This window comes from Haemorhous mexicanus, chromosome 3 (assembly GCF_027477595.1).
Source record: "Haemorhous mexicanus isolate bHaeMex1 chromosome 3, bHaeMex1.pri, whole genome shotgun sequence".
Classification (NCBI taxonomy): domain Eukaryota; kingdom Metazoa; phylum Chordata; class Aves; order Passeriformes; family Fringillidae; genus Haemorhous; species Haemorhous mexicanus.
Window position 1 is genome coordinate 113,486,043 of NC_082343.1, and position 16,607 is coordinate 113,502,649.

Below are 16,607 nucleotides of genomic sequence, written 5' to 3' on the forward strand. Positions count from 1 at the left end.
TTTGCAGGAGGCTTAGAAGAACAGGAAGAGCTCTCCTTTGGCAAGAGGAGACATATTTTGTTATATATATTTTGAGAAATAATATATAGAGAATAATATATTTGAGAATATATTTTGAGAAAAGGTTGATCCCAGTAAGAGAGAAAGAAGATGTCCCCAAGAAATGTTAAATAAATACAGTTGGTCATCTGATCATTCAATTAATGCATTTATTCAGCAGCAGATTTGGGCACAAATGTTAAAAGAAATTTTGTAAGCAAATATTCAGCCAATGGTTTTCAAATACATTTTCTTTTCAGTATGAATGAAATACAAAGATACTGCTCTGACAGAGGTAGGAATGGAGAACTATACAACAGCCTTCAAAGCTGTGGTCACCCACTGAAAAGGGCTGACCAGTAAGCTTGACCTTTAGTTAGTTTAAAGTAAGCTTGACCTTTAGTTAGTTTAAAGAAGATATCATTGAAGTTTTACTTATTGAAAAAAAAACCAACAAAAACCAAAAAAATTTAAATTAAAGCTCTCTTAATGTAAAAAAGTCAAAGTGAGAACAAAAGTGAGACAGGAAGAGTGTTGAGTTGTTGTTGGAAGGGAGAAAACATTGCCAGTCTTTTATAAGAAAGAAAAGAAATGCTGATGATCATGAGCCTCAAATTTAGGGTAGTTGTACTTTAACTTTTGTTTACTTTTCAGTCCCATCCTTTAAGCTCATCCTTCACTCCATGTCTCATTTAACTCTTACTTTCCTTTCCTGCCAGTGTAAGGCTTCCTCGTGGAAGAACAAAAGGGTTTTTAGTAAAATAATTTTAGCTTTTGTCTTTTAAACATCCAGTCATGTATTACACAGAAGTTGTAACTAATTATTAATGATGCTCTGCTGATTCAAGGTATTCAAAGCTTTGATTAATTGAGAAATAACCAACCAAAGAAAATACCCTAAGCCAAAGAACCAAATGCCACTGGCATCTGCAATGTGGATGTGAGAAATGAGGGTAAAAAAACCTTTGGAGAAACAAGTTGTATACTTCAAGGGAACAGTCACATTGAAAAAAATAGCATTTAAAGCTCTGGCAAAACAAAGGGATTCATCTCCTTACTCTGTTTTTTGAGAGATCCTAAAGGACTGATTTCTCTGGGGAGGAAGTTTGGGGTCAATGAATACTGAGAGGATGAGGGTATGGATTACTATGGAAAGATTATAGGGAGAACTGGAGAACAAAAATGTATAGTTCATTTTTTCTCTTTTGCATTTTAAAAGAACCCCTAAATGTTATTATTGAAGGCAGCAATCACCAGGGAAGGTTTAGGTTGGATATTAGGAAAAAATTCTTCACTGGAAGAGTGGTTAAACACTGGAACAGGCTCCCCAGGGGATCAGAGGAGTCACCATCCCTGGGAGTGTTCAAGGAGTAGAGATGACTTTCTCAATGTCATTTACTGGCCATGATTATAATCCATCCAAGGTTGGACTTGATGATCTTGGAAGTATTTTCCAACATTAAGGATTCTATAATTCAAAGATTTACTGCCAGTGGGTGATGCTTCCTAACTCAGGTATTTCTGTGTGGTCAACACTCAAAACTAGTGAAATTACCTCACCTGCTTTAAGGGGAATGGAACATCCTCTGAACTCCCAAGCAGGAATTTAAAGGGGTGAAATCAATGTATTGAAGATAAGATTTTTACAGGCTGTCCGAAGATGGAATCTTTTTCAAGTACTTCAACACTTAATAAATTATGCACAAGATATTTCTAAATTTTTACAAATGCATATTTACATTGTTAAATGCTTCCCCATTTTTTACAAAAATGAATGTGTGACAGCTTTGAGAGGATAAAGGTCATCTTACAGCCAGCAAGGTAGAAGAGTCAGTCATTGCACATCTGCAAAAGAGCTTATCTGAACTAAAGTGTGATACAACAAATGTATTTTATTCATGGATAGAAATCTGACATATGTAGCAGTATACAGCAGATATAACATATGGGACAGTCCTACGTAGTATCCTTCTAAAGATTTTCAAGGAAAAATACATCAGCAGAAATTAAAATGTACGTGCTATTTTATATGAGAGGAGTTTTCCCCTTAAGTCTGATAAGTAAGACTTGAAATAAGATCCTAGTATTAAAAAAAAAGGTTGAAAGTTCACCCTCTTTGCCCTGGCATTCAGAGATCAGCAGTAGCTCTCCATGAATGATGGATTGAGGCACTGTGTTCCTGCTGCTCGAGTTCCACTTCCCATCCATTGTCTCTCAATGGATTATCCCATGCACAAAGGCACCTCATAGAGTTCCTTCAGCTACCTCAATTTTTGTCTCTGGACTGAGCAGCCTCTGTCATCACTTCTCCAATGAAGTTAATTTCCCTTCATTTAGCTTCAGTTTTCTTCTTTTTGCTTTCATTTCTTTTAGGAGGAAGTGACTTCAGAGTCAGTGACTCGCCCCATGGAAGTTCTCTGCCGAGTCTTGTGCAGGTTGAAAATAATTTCTTTCCAGTCAGTTCCAAACAATTCATGTTTTTCTGGAGCTGGCATTAGTTCAGGTTATATTTCTTGCCACTAACACTGCTACAATCCACTTATTACTGTTGAATAGAATAAGGCCTATTATGCAATCACTTGGTTTTCATAGCTCCTACTCAGTTCCCTTATTATGTCCTTGAAACTAACTAACTCTATGACAATAAATAAATAGATCTATGACAATGATGAATTTTTTACAATTCCACTTTCTTTTCCCTTTCAATAAACATATTAACAATGAATCTTGATACTCATATTGCCTTATCAATCACTTCTGTGCTTTGCCATAAGAATTATTTCAACATTTTGCTTCCTGTCATAATCAAGCTTCAAAATACAGCATGTTTTCTCCTTCATCAGCAAACAGGACAACACACTTTCTCAAAAATGTAAGCTGGGATACTCTGGTGAAAAGTTTGTTCAAATCCATATAAAAAATATCAATTAATTTCTTTTTGATTACCCCTATACAGTTGAAGTATGTACCTCAGAAATCTCTCAATCAAATATATTGGATTGTAATAAATTTGAAACCCAAAATTTATTACAACAGCTATATTGTTGTCAGTCACAAAAAAAGATAAAATATAGGTAATTTTAAAGAGCAATTTGTGGTGCCTTTTTCTGATGAACAAATATATTAGAAGAACCTAATTTATTCACCTGAGCTTGGCGTAATGACTAAGTACTCTAGAATCAAGCTTGTTTTCTTTCATAAAAATATAGCTATCTTCAGCCTTTTCTTGAAAACCTGGTGTGGCTGGGACAATACTTGGATGTTGTTTCATTGGTTTTTAGCACTGGAAACAGAAAAGAGCATCATTAGGACAAATACTGCAGATTAATTATTTTTCTACATGGCAGCTTCAAATCTGCTGTGCTCATCACGGTGGCTGGAGTGAATTTCAGGCACTGTCTCCTCCTCTGGAACCTGCCATGAAAAACAAAGAAGAGCTCAGTTAAGGATATATAGATTTGCTTTCTCCATAAAATAAGACTAAAATGTGCTGAGAATGTAATTTTATTTGTATATAATATATGTCTGTTTATTAACACTGACACAGCCTGACATGATCCATCAGTTCTGAATACTGAAGGATGAGCTCAGGGTTTTCTTAATAGAAAAAGGTGTTTAATTTATTGAAAAAATAAATAAAATTCCATTTAACTTCACATTTTATTTACAAGGAATGTATATTATATATTCTTCCCTTGCCTTTTTGGGCTTGTCCTGGCATAAAACTATAAAGTTCAGATTGCCTAAAGTAAGAACATGTCATCAGTCTCTGATAAGGATGATGATACCTGATACAGTGAGCACATAAGAGAGAGATAAAGGCCTCCACTGTGATATCAATTTGTTGTCTCTCTTTCTGCTTTTTGTTCAAGTTGATTCCAATGAAAAAGGCATGATTACCTAAGAAGGCTAAAAATTATCCTGATGGTTGCCTGGGCTTGTTAAATTCACAGTCTGAGGTAGAGTAGGATTTTTTGAATTTTGAAGAGGCAGCCTTTCTCACTCATGTGTGTAAACCACAAAGCCCAGGAGAGAGGGGCTGCAGTGACTGTACATCCTCCAATATAATGAAAATAAAAGGAGTTGTGTCTTACCTCCCAATAAGCAGAGTCATCAAAGCAGTTCTGGTCAGATACTTGTCCCAAGAAGGGGATCTTTAGAATAGCACCTGCAGGAAAACCAGCATCAGAGATTTAAAAAATTAAGAAAATGACCAAATAAATGTCCCTTAGTTGTGCCCTAGACATCCAGATAAGTTTTCTGACTGATTTCTGCATCTACAGAAATGTCCAACCATCCTGGGACACCAGGTCAATTATTCTGAGAGATGATGAAGATTTCTTCATACAAACATAAACAGGAGCATAAATAGGAACTTGCTTTTAATTGACCAGATTTCAGACCAGAATTTTCTGTTTCAGCCTGATTTTTTGTTTGTTTGTTTGGAAGTATTCACAAACACGTGGAAACGCATGACACCTCCTTGAGTAGGTGTCGATCTCAGACTAGTTCCTGTTCAGAATTTGCAGGGTCTGAAACTGTGGAATAAATCCTTCCAGAACAACACCTTATTATTCCTATAGGTAAAAAACTCAGTAGCTTTGGAGCATGTATTCAGTGAGATATACAGAATCACAGAATCATAGAAGCATTTAAGTTGGAAAAAAGCTCCAAGATCATCAGGTCCAATCCTAGACCAAACACCATCTTTGTCAACCAGACCAGAGCCCTGAGTACCACATCCAGTCACTCCTTGGACTCCTCCAGGGATGGGGACTCCACCACATCCCAGGGAAGCCCCTTCCAATGCCTGACCACCCTTTCAGTGAAGAAATTCTTCCTGACAAACCTGAACTTCTTTTGAAGACAGAAACATTGGAAAACTGTTCTTCCGTATTTGAGTTTCTGGCATTGGGACCCATTTATTCAATTTTGTATTATTCACACAAAATTATTGATACATTTAAGTTCTCCATGGAGAAACCTCTAAATTCACAGTGGTTTTTGTCACTGTAAGCATCACACTGACCTGTGAGTGCTCCTCCCACAATTGCAATTGCAAGTGTACTTCCCAGAGCAGCAGCCTGCATGGCAGGAGTAAGCACGTGACCATTCCTGAAAAGAGTGAAAAATAAAACCATTGCCCATCAAAAAATTGTTACACTTTGAGACTGATGATCAGTCTTACAACTTGTACTTGCTGCATGCTGGACAAGGTGACTGACAGGAAAATATCCTAGAATCTTTATGGTTGGAAAAGATCTCCAAGATCATAGAGTCCAACAAATTCTGCCATTGCTGTGTGCAAGAAGGAAACTTTGTTTTTGGCTACAGATGAAAACAAGTTCTTTGAGAACTTAGAGTATTCTCTAATGTCCTGTAAGCCATTAGAGAATACTCCCTATTGTCAAAACAGCCAGCATTTCATCTTTTTGGAATCTTAGGAGATAGTGGAAAAAAGCCATTTTGCCTTTTATTTTTTGAAATCTTACAAATACCAGCAGTGTAATTTTAGAGTCATAAAAAATTTTCTATGTTTGAATGGTTCAGTGTGCTGTTTCTTCATGATGTTTTATTTATTTTTATTTGATCTTTTAATCTGTAACAAGCTTTGCATTTTAACAGTGTGTTAAAGGCAGGAGATCAAGAAGAACCCAAATTAAATGAGAATACAATGCCTGACATCAAATCTATGATACATTTCTGAAGAAAAATCATAATCCAAATAAGGTAGCAAAGGATAATGGACCTTCAAAAATCAAAACACTTCTTTCTCTTTTCTCTCTATAACTCACCTAGTTTCCATTTTTATTGCAGTCACCACGATGCCAGCAATACCCCCCAGAATTCCAGGTAAACCATGTAAGTTATGAACTCCACAAGTGTCTTGAATTCTACACTTGGATGCCATCACAGGCTGAAATGAGGGGAAATAGGAAGCTTAGAGTGAGTTTATGGTTTACCGTGATCTCTAGATGGATATGCAAAAGAAAGAGCAGGAGTACAAGAATCAAATAATTAATAAAAGTCACCATTGCCTGGATTTACTGTAGCTATCCTCCCTTTGTAGCAAACAAAGGGAGCTCCAGGAGAGCCAAAGAGAAATAAAAAATGGGAGCAGAGCTGGGTCCCCAATACTTACAGTCAGGAACTGGAACCCGAGGACAGAGACAATTCCAGCAATGACCCCAATGAACATGGCAGAAAAAGGGTGGATTTCCAGGTCAGCACAAGTACCCACTGCTACTCCTCCTGCCAGGGTGGCATTTTGAATGAGAACCTGCAGAGGGGACACAGAGTGAGGCAGAGGTGGCACATGAGGAGCAGAGGCTTGTTTTAGGGCTGAGTGCCTCTGAGGGCTCTCTTGCACATGCTGGGCTCAGACAAATTACTGCAGCTGCTGGAAAGGAGTGGGTGAACACTGAGCTGGATTTTAGGGCAAGGGGATAGAAGCTGGTTTGGTTTTGTCTGTCGTAAGATTTCTAGGGAATGGCTCATTTCCTTGAGACACCTATTTTGGCTGTTGTAATAAAGAAACTCAAATAGGAACTTATTTGGAATAAGATTCAAAATTCCACCTGACCACTGGACTAATGTCTCTGTGGTCCAGCAGGTTCTGTGAACAAGAGAGAATTATCACAGAATCATTAAGGTTGGAAGACACCTTTTAGATTAATTAATCCAACTATTAAACCAGTACAACCAACATGTTCCCAGTCCACTACACAGCTTTCCAACCTTTTCAGTGAAGAGATTTCTCCTAATATCCAGACTAAACCTGCCCTGATGCAACTTGAGGCTCATGCTGTCATTTGGTATTTGAAGAAGAGACCAAGCCCCACCTGGCTGAACCTTTCCTCCTCAGGGAGTTGTAGAGAGAAGATCCTCCCCAAGGAGGATCCCTCCTTTTCTTCTGAGCCCCCCCAGCTCCCTCAGCCACTTCTCATCAGACTTTATAGATTTTACAAGTATAATAGCTCTAATTCTGGCCATAGTATGGGCAAAGGTTCCAGGTGGCCTGGACAGATAGATGGACACTGGGAATTTGCTTGCTTATCCTTATTGGAGAGGGCTGACTTGATTTAACAAGGGTTATGATGTGATTCTTACCATACTGAATTTTCCTCTTTTATCCACCAAGCTGGAGAGGGCAAATGTTACGATGGTGCAGGCAGCCAAGGAGTAGTAAGTGTTGATAATGGCTGTTATCTGGGCTTCTGCAATGGCAGAGTTAAAACTGGGCCAAAAAAGCCAAAGGAACAGGGTACCTGCATGAACAGAAGTCAAAACAAAGCTATTTAGCCACAAGAGCCAATACAACAGAGTGAGCCACAAAAAATGAGGATGGTGATTAATGAGAGACACGGAATTGCCAAAATTCTGGAAGAAATAATAGAATATGCAGAAGCTTTTCTGACACTGGCAGCTAGGATATTGACACATGGTCTCTTGCCAAGTCTTACTGGAAGGCTTTAATGACCCCTTGTCATGCCCCACTCACTGTCAGAGCTCACCACCACTGTGAACCCCAGCCAGAGCAGGAGGCACAGGCAAGACAGTTCACATGCAAATCCTTTATCATCTATCAATACAGCTGAAAGTTTTAGCTGATGAATTGGTCTATGAACAGTTCTCATGGACAGATAGATATATGGTTTCTGACATTCATTACCATGACCCAACTCAATCCTTTTAATTATGGACAATTACTTTAGAAATACTGCTGAAAAGCACAAGATTTAACAGAAAGGAAGTCACCACTAATGCATAGTGAAAACACTATTTTATTTGATCTTTCCATCCTTGGAAGCAAGAAAAAACTGTAAAAATATGTGTGCCACTGAAAATATGGTGCATGCATGAGAGTAAAATGAATTTTCCCCCAGAAATGTACTCAGGAAAATTAATGTAGCATAATAATAGGTAATCAGAAAAAAATAGGGATGGGAGAGGGATGAACAGCTCTTGATATTACTTCACTTACCAATCATGGCAAACATGTCTGAGTGATAGGTGGATTCATCATTTTCATGTTTGTTTGTCAGACCAGGACGGTACAAGACCAAAGCTGCAGCCAAACCAAAATAAGCTCCAAAAGCATGGATAGTCATCGAAGCTCCAACATCTGTGGCCTGTAACAGGGACCCAAAATAATGCCAGAGATTTTATACAGCATAAAGACAAGGGTCTGATGAACGAGAAGTCTGGAGGACTTAATGGTTTAATTCTGTGGTAGAAATCAGAGCCTAGCATAAGCTGGAAGTATTAAAAAGTGAAAGAATTTGTCATAAAGAGAAAATAAGGATTGCTAAATAGTTGTACCTTGAATACTTTGGTAACTAGGTGTTCATTGCATGCAAACATAGTGATCTCCAGGAGAGTCAGGATCAGCATCTGAATGGGACTTGTTTTCCCCAGGAGTGCTCCAAATGAAATCAAAGCAGTTGCTGTGCTGAAGTCTGCATTTATCATGCTGAAGTTAAGAAAAAGAAGAAAACAACCAAAAAAACATAAAAAACCCCGACAACTAGTTTAAAAGCTGTAATATCCAACATGCCATTAAAATGATATCATTAAAATTATAGAGCTTCAACTCTTCAGATTCAAAATTATCAAGCTCATCTTTGTGAATAAAAATGAAAGCAAATCTTTCCAGATGGATTTGTAAGGATCTTACCCGCTAGTGAAGAGTAAGTGTAGAAGGTTACACCATACATGTGCTTAGCTGGTTGGAATTATGATGAAAAGGCAGATGGGAAGTGCAGGGATGTCATGGAATCACAGAATCATTTAGATTGGAAAAGGGCTCTGGGACCATTGAGTCCAATCACAGAATCATTTAGACTGGAAAAGGTCTCTAAGACCCTTTTACCCAGCACTGCCAAGTCCACCACTACTAAACCATGCCCCCCAGTGCCACATCTGCAGGTTTTTTTTAAAACACTTCCAGGGCTGATGACTCCACAGCTTCCCTGGGCAGCCTGTTCCAATGCCTGACCACCCTTTTTGTGAAGAGATTTTTCCTAATATCCAACCAAACCTCCCTTGGTGTGATTTCTTCTTGTCACTTCAGGCTGTTTCTTCTTGTCCTGTCACTTATTTGTGCAGAGGGAGCAGAGCCCGACCCCCACCTGGCTGTCCCCTCCTGTCAGGGAGCTGTGCAGAGTCAGACTATCCCCCCTGAGCCTCCTTTTCTCCAGGCTGAGCCCCTTTCCCAGCTCCCTGAGTGTTCCTCCTCAGACCTGTGCTCCAGACTCTTCTCCAGCTCCTTTGCCCTCTGGACATGTTCCAGCCCCTCAATTTCCAGCCCTGACTGCCACCTAGGCTTCAAAGATGACAGTGAGTCTTTGTTCAGATGGTTTATATAATCCTGGAAGCCTTGCACACCTGTCTGTCTCTGTGCACCATCTTTACATGAGCTGTCAGGCAGGATCAGTGTTAATATGTTTGGGGGATTGGCAAAGGTAAATAAAACCAGAAATTGATCAAAAACTTGGAGCACAGAGAGGCACTAACCTGTGGGTCCCTCTAAAGATGCCTGCCTGTGAGCATTAGGAAGCTACTTGTATCATTCCTGCTTTCCTCTCAGTAATGTTCTGATGCTGTATTGTGGGAATCCACAAAATCAGATGGTTTTGGGGAAGCTGCAAAAGGCAGACCTCAGGGACAGCAGAACTGTGATAGAGCTAAGCAGTAGCCATGAGATTGGTCAGCAGAAAAATTATTTAAAAAGTAGAAAAGCAAAGACAAATAGAACAATGGTCTGTGTATTAATGCTTGTCTAGGATAACTTCCTAAGCTGTAGAAAAGTTTTTCTAGCAAGATATTAGGAAGTTTGAAGCTTAATGATGGAGCTCTGTGCATTGTATTTTAAGGCTTACAAGCAGGTGTTGTATTTGAAATAAGCAAGCATTGTTTTAACCAAAGGTACGTGTGCTTGCAGTGATTGGATAGAACCACTGTCAATGGGCTTCTGCTTTGTGTCATTGGTCAAAAATCTTATAAAGGAAGTTGTAACATTAAGTTCTTGGTCTGCTGCCTGGGACGTGAGCTGATGGCATCTTCCCATTGTCATAACCATGGAATGAGAGTGATGCTGAAACATAAAACAGCTTGAGGCACGTTCCTGGCAGTCCTGTCCCGTTTGTGATTTGTATATAAACCCCTGGCTGCGATACTGTTCATTTCAAAAGTGTTGACAAGTTGTCTCAGAAAACAGAACTGCAGATGTGGAAAACACTCTGAGACCTTGGTAGAGGCAGGACAGGTGAATAGGAGGGGCATTAAATGTGCTTAGAGACATTGCCCATGAGGTCTCTTATTCTGTGATTGCTGTTCAGACCCTGCTGGAGAATGCTGCTCTGCTGGAGAATGATGCTCATGGAAATCATTCCTTGAGAAGTAAGAGGAAACCTTGTGAGTGCACAGATATGCTGCTCCAGCCTTTCTTCTGTGACCGTATGTGTCATGGAAAGACAGATCCTTCCATGCCTGCTAGGTGCAGGATGTGCTGTGCTGCTGCTGGAAATCTTCCAGTTTCCACAGCTTCAGAGATTCAAAGCAGTGTCTCTACAGGACTCACACCTCCCATACACAAGGCAGCACCTCAAATTTCTTCACAAACTTTGGCCCAGGAGTGGCCCCCTCAGAGGTGAGGGGCAGAAGGATGTGGAGAGGTGCACAGTAAGGCTTAATGAAATTTATGTTAAATCTGACCCCATAGATGTTGTGGTTTATGGCTTCTCCTGGTATCTTTAGGGGTAGAAATGTCAATTTTTGTGAATTCATGCATACCTTTCAATGTTAATAGGAATTTTCCCTCTTTCCATATGCCAAAATCCTTGCATCAGGACTCCCCACTGGAGACCAAAGGCGGCAATGAGCATGTTGAAACCAACACTGCTGAATCCATATTTCTTCAGAAAGGTCATCAGGAAACCAAATCCAACAAATATCATCACATGGACATCCTGAAAGTCTGAAGGAAAAACACATCTATGTAGAGACTGTGAAGAGTGACTGAGAAGGGTGAAAATGTGGGGACAAAGGCAGCTTGAGTAGGGAAGAGTTCCAAACTCCAGTCAATCGTGTGATCCATTCTTCCCACTTCATGACCAGTCTACCAGCTGAAAACGGAATGTCTGGAAAATGCCACACCTAATTATTGATTGTATTGATTCCTACATCATTATGGAAAGCCACTGGATCTCTATAATTGCAAATTTACTTGTGTCTGGCACTATCCTTTCTTTGTGAATCCACCTGGAACATCATCACAGCTTCACATCCTTATAGAAAAGTTTTGTTATCCTTCCAGTCAAGGTGGTCAGAGCCAGTGTGTTCTGACTAACTCCAGAATGGTACAAGGGATTTGTTTGGGTGAGTGCTAGTCCAGTGCAAAGGAATCCTTGGGATCCCTAAAAATTACTGTCTGAGACATTGACCTTTTTACATGCATAAAAGAAAAGTTAATTTTAAGGCTAAGTTTAAATTTAAAAATTAATATACATAATCACCACACTATTAGTCTTCCTTCAAATATTTGGTTGTTTTTTGAAATTTGAATTTTGTTAAAGTCTGGTTAGTTCTTTTTCTACTTTTTAAAATTATTACTTAAATCTTGTTTTTATGGTTTTAATACAAACTGAGTCTATCACCACAACATGGATACTTTATATTTTAAAATATTGTTTCACTTTAAAGCTTTATGTGATTTAATTGTCTCTAAACCAGACAGGTTTGAGTCCTGTAATTGCAATTTTTATCTGATTTCACTATTACTAAGAACCTCCAGTATAGAGGGATCGTTTTTAAAAATTTGTATTTCATTGCTCTTGCATGCCAATAAACATGGAAAACTTGAGCTGGTTAGTGTGACATTTGGCTTGAAGTTGCAATTCCCATTACTTGAAGTATTCCTCAGTTTTGCATTACCAGGCTTGGCCAAAAGAGGGCCTAGAAGTATAAGAATTTACAGGGGACTGCTAATTAATTCTTTTCTATTTGCAGTGTCGTATTCCAGCCCTGCCCTAGCACTGAAATAGCAGTAAGAGCCTTTACTCTGCATTTAAGAAACAGCATTGTTGGTTGGCTTGGGATTAGATGATGAGCTTTCAGGTCCCTTCCAACCCAGGCTATTCTGTGATTCTACAGAAATGCAGGTGGTTCACAAACACCTCCAACCCTTTTGCTTCCTCTTCAGGCTGGGCATTTTAAAGCTGCCTGAACTTATTCACAAAAATGGTTTAAAGTCCTGGTTAAAACTAGGTTAATTCATGGATTTTGAGGACAAATTCCTTCTAGTTTAGCCTGTACCTTGAACTTTAACTATCTTTTATGCATGCTTTTTAAGAGTAGGTCTGGAGTGACTTTAAATGATGAAGAAAACAGATGGTTTGAACTGAACTGCTTCAGCAACTAGTTGTGTTTGACAATGCATAGCACTTTTGGGAGAGAGGAAAATAAAGATTGGGAAGAACTCTCCAGCAGATCCTGGACAAAGCCACCACACAGGATTCTGCAAGGCTGGCCAAGACCAGCATATTAGCTACACTGCAAGGTGGTCAGTCTCAACACAAAGGTGCTTCTGACATACTCTAAAACTGATCTTGCTTGGCCTAGAGTTGCAAACCACAGAACCCTGAACAAGAGGGATGCATATGTTTTCCTAAGCCATGAGTCATGGATGCTCACAGGACAATGCAAACAGGATGCCAACACGAAAGAAATCCTCTTGCAGTGCTCTAAGAACCATCCCACCCCCTTCTTCTCCCATTCCAGTGGCACAACACACCTGAAATTGTCCATCCAATTTGCCATGCCAGTTCTTGTATCCACCAGAAATAGATACAATGCAAAGCTACACTTTGGGAATGATCTCAGCTCAGCCCTCCTTACCTGAGTGCAAAGCTATGCTGATCCTCCACTATTATTTTCATTTTTCTTCTGTCCAAAACCACTGAAAAAGCTGGAATTCATGGTGCTGAGGTGTCTAAGGCATACAAAATCAGGCCTTGCACTGCAGTCCTGAGAATATAAATTACCTCCTGGATGAAAGAACTAAATCTCTGAGGTACAGATGGGATAACATCCTAAGGCATAGCATGGGAAGCAGTTTGAACCCATCATTTTAGGGGCTCAAGGGAAGTCCTGGCTTAAGATGCTTCCTAATACACCTAAACAACCATAGCATTAAATTTCTGCAAAGTCCTCAGGCAAACTACACTTTTGTTTCCACTTTGTACAGGCAAATTTGAGAGTAAGGGGTCCTAAAAGTGAAAATATAGGTATTGTGAAAATCTACTTTCATTCCCATCCTTTATTGGGAATGACTTCTGTGAGGCCAGCATCTAGAAATTCAACATGACATCAGTGGTGTTTGCTTGGTTTATGTCTCTACTGGTAATCTGAACAGCCTGGCCAAAAGAAATATATGTTCTTCTCTCTAAAACACTGTTCTCACCTTAGAGTAGTCCCTTCTCCATGCTGTTCCTAAAGCCATGCCTGGCAGGAGGTCAAGGGGCCAGTTTGCAGGAGCCCAAACCATTCCAGAAGGCTGCTGGCAGGTCAACAGTGTGGGCAGCCAAGGGACAAGCGTGCAGAAATAACACAGCCATACACTGCCTGTGCAGGGAGGCGTGGGAGACAGCAGGAAATTCCTCCCACACTTTTTAGACACTGATATTAATGAAGAAATAAGCATAGGTGATCTCTAACTGGGTAGGTTACATTTGAAGATCTATATTGTAGTGTTAGTACAATTACCTGTGCTGTCAAACTATTCATGTGGGTTTGGGCATAGTTCTGCCTAGGCCAACAATCACCTCCTGGGAGTGGACCAAGAGCAATTCCCAATACATGGTCTAGACAAGGACACCTAATTTAGGAACTTGGATAGTTCAGTACAGTTGGGATAGTTTAATATGGCACCAGCTAAGAGAGCTGCATTTGTTCAGCCTGGAGAAGAGAAGGCTCTGGGGAGACCTTAAAACACCTTCTAGTACTTAAAGGGGGCTTATAAAAAATTGGGAGAGTGACCTAAATGGGCAGATAAAGATAGGAGAAGAGGGAGCAGTTTTAAATTAAAAGAGGAGAGATTTATATTGGGTATTAGGATAAAATTCTTCTCTGTGAGGGTGGGGAGGCCCTGGCAGAGGTTGCCCAGAGAAGCTGTGGCAGCCCCATCCCTGGAAGTGTCCATGCCAGGTTAGATGAGGCTTGGAGCAACCTGGGATAGTGGAAGATGTCCCTGCCCATGGTAGGGGATTGAAATGAGATGATCCTCAAGGTCCCTTCCAACCCAAACTTTCCTTTGGCTCTATGAACATCATTGACATGGCCAAACTGTCACAGAGAGTGGGCACAGCCCAAGGTACCACATCTCAGGGATACTGCCACATCTCAGTGGAGCTAACCTAAATGTGAGTAATTGGCCTCTGATGGCCACCAGCAGACTTGCATCTGGAGCTGAATAATGCCCTCATTTGCTGTTCTCTGACCCATGCAATGCTCTCTGTGAGAATACACAACACATGATTACTCCAACCTAATTTCACATGCCCCTATAACAGCCACTGAAAGGACAGTTAGGATGAGAGAAAAAATAGGGTTCAAAATTACAAAATTACATTCAAAAGTACACAGGTGCTACCTGCAGGCAGGGAGTTCTGTACTCTGAGATCCTCATCAAGCACATTGCAATCAGGGCTCCAAGTCATTGAGACCTCAGAGCCAAAAACTGAACAACAAACTTTCAATACTGCCAGGAAAACACAGTTTGCAGCTCTGCAAACTTTGTTTTCTGTTAATTCACAATAATCTTTGCATGAGAGAAGTGAGTAACTACTTCTCAGGCCAAGAGCTTTTTCTTCTTCACCAAGAGTTTTCAGAGCAATGAATCAACAGAAACATTTTCAGGCTAAACCATTGCTCCCTAATGGAGCCACTGCTTTGGAAGATAGCAGGGGGTTATCCACCTTGTCACCAACACTATGGCCCTTTTTGGAGTCCAGGTTTCACAAACATTTTATAGCAATGATGCATATGCATCTCAATTTCTATGTTATCATAAGACACCTTTTCCAAACCTGGATGGTAGCAATGAAATGTTCTATTAATTTTAATTGTTTAATACATTGGTAATTAGGTAAGAAGGTGAAACACCCCCATCTGTCTGGACTCTTTCAAAGCAATACACAGTTCTCCAAGTCTTAACCTGCTGTGCAAACACTAGAATTGTTTCTCAGGTTCTTCTCTCCCAGAAAAGTAAACTGCTCAGCAGTGAGGTGCTTGCAGAATTTTGTATCTGCTCAATGTGGATTTGTCTTTGAAGCCTGCTGCTTTCACACCTCAGAAAAATGTGTTTGCCCCAAAACACCACTTTCTTTTCCAGCTTTATCAGTAGGTCTCAGAAGTTATTCAGAAATCTTGCTAAGGATCAGTTTAAAGAAATTTCAGCTTCTATAGATCTTAGACAGAAATACTTACGTGGGTATAAATTTGTAGAAAGATTTGAGCCATAATCCACAAATATCCCAAACAAAACAATGACAATCACTTCCAGAAGAAGCGCCAGGATCGAGAACTTGAACTTCATGCTGGTGTCAAAGTCTGGAGGCATTGCTGGAGAGCAGGTGGCTGTGGGAGCTTGATAATGGGTGTTTGCCTTCAGAGGAGCTGGCTGATTCTGTGGATCTGGGTGATATAGTAGAAAAAAAAAAAAAAAAAGAAACAGAGACGTGAACACAACGTCCCACCCACTATGGGAGGGAAAAAGTACAGGTCAATATAGTGATTTCCATTTCCCAGGGTGCTTCTGTGTCTGAAATTCTGGATTGCATGTGGGTTTTTTGTCCAGTTTGTAGTACAAACCAGTTCATTCAGCCACAGATGTACTTGTCACTGCCTATATGTATTTTAAAAAGGAAATAGCCTTTAAGAAAATCTCACAGAGCCTGGTTTGCTGCACATGGTAAGGAGCAGTGACTTTCAGTTGTGTTGCCTGTACTCAAGAATATTTTCAAGTTATAGCTCTTCTTCCAAAAAGTAAATAATTTTGCATTGCAAATTAAACATGGAAAATCACCTCTCTTAATACAGGCTGTGATAAGCAAAGAGAATCTCTTCCAACAGCCTGAAAACATTTATTTTTTATTTTGCAGCGAAGTACTCATTCTCAGAGCACAAGTTCTCATTGTTAACTTTTATTTAAAAAGGAAATTATTGTACTTATTTAAATGTAAAAGGGATATTCATAGTTGTTAAAAAGGAAACTGCAATTACTAAAAAGAGGAATTTGAAGAGAGCAACTCCATTTTTAATTTTTAATGATTGTTGTTTTTTTTTTTAACATTCCCCTTAGCTCAGACAATGGAAATAGGTCAGAGACCAAATCTATTACATGGTTTAAAAAGTTTAGTTTGTAAACTTTCTCACAAATGGAGGAGAAAATTAAATTTCACGTAGTTTACTGTTGGATACGTCTTGCTCTTGAGAGTCTAATTGCTTCTCTAATATAAAGGTAGAGTTAGACCATTATCCAAACTAAGTTTAAAGTTCTCACAGCTTTT

The 16,607-nt window shown here is 39.7% G+C and overlaps 1 protein-coding gene across 1 annotated transcript; it reads right to left on the reverse strand.

Moving 5' to 3' along the window:
* Nucleotides 1-1,911: 1,911 nt before the first annotated feature.
* RHAG (Rh associated glycoprotein) lies at nucleotides 1,912-15,715 on the reverse strand. The gene is made up of 10 exons (XM_059843079.1): nucleotides 15,526-15,715; nucleotides 10,834-11,017; nucleotides 8,362-8,512; nucleotides 8,024-8,171; nucleotides 7,150-7,307; nucleotides 6,182-6,319; nucleotides 5,835-5,956; nucleotides 5,069-5,154; nucleotides 4,134-4,207; nucleotides 1,912-3,453 (listed from the first exon to the last, which is right to left on the reverse strand). Exons 1-10 carry the CDS (start codon nucleotides 15,656-15,658, stop codon nucleotides 3,376-3,378), a joined length of 1,272 nt encoding a protein of 423 aa, XP_059699062.1. The 5' UTR covers nucleotides 15,659-15,715; the 3' UTR covers nucleotides 1,912-3,375.
* Between the last annotated feature and the right edge of the window lie 892 nt (nucleotides 15,716-16,607).

Bases quoted from the DNA above. Each gene is read 5' to 3' on its own strand.
- RHAG (XM_059843079.1), bottom strand. From the start codon at position 15,658: ATGCCTCCAGACTTTGACACCAGCATGAAGTTCAAGTTCTCGATCCTG. The intron at 11,018-15,525 runs GTAAGTATTTCT...TTTTTCCTTCAG, and splicing joins TTCTACAAATTTATACCCAC to ACTTTCAGGATGTCCATGTG. The intron at 3,454-4,133 runs GTAAGACACAAC...TTTTCATGGCAG, and splicing joins ATGACTCTGCTTATTGGGAG to GTTCCAGAGGAGGAGACAGT.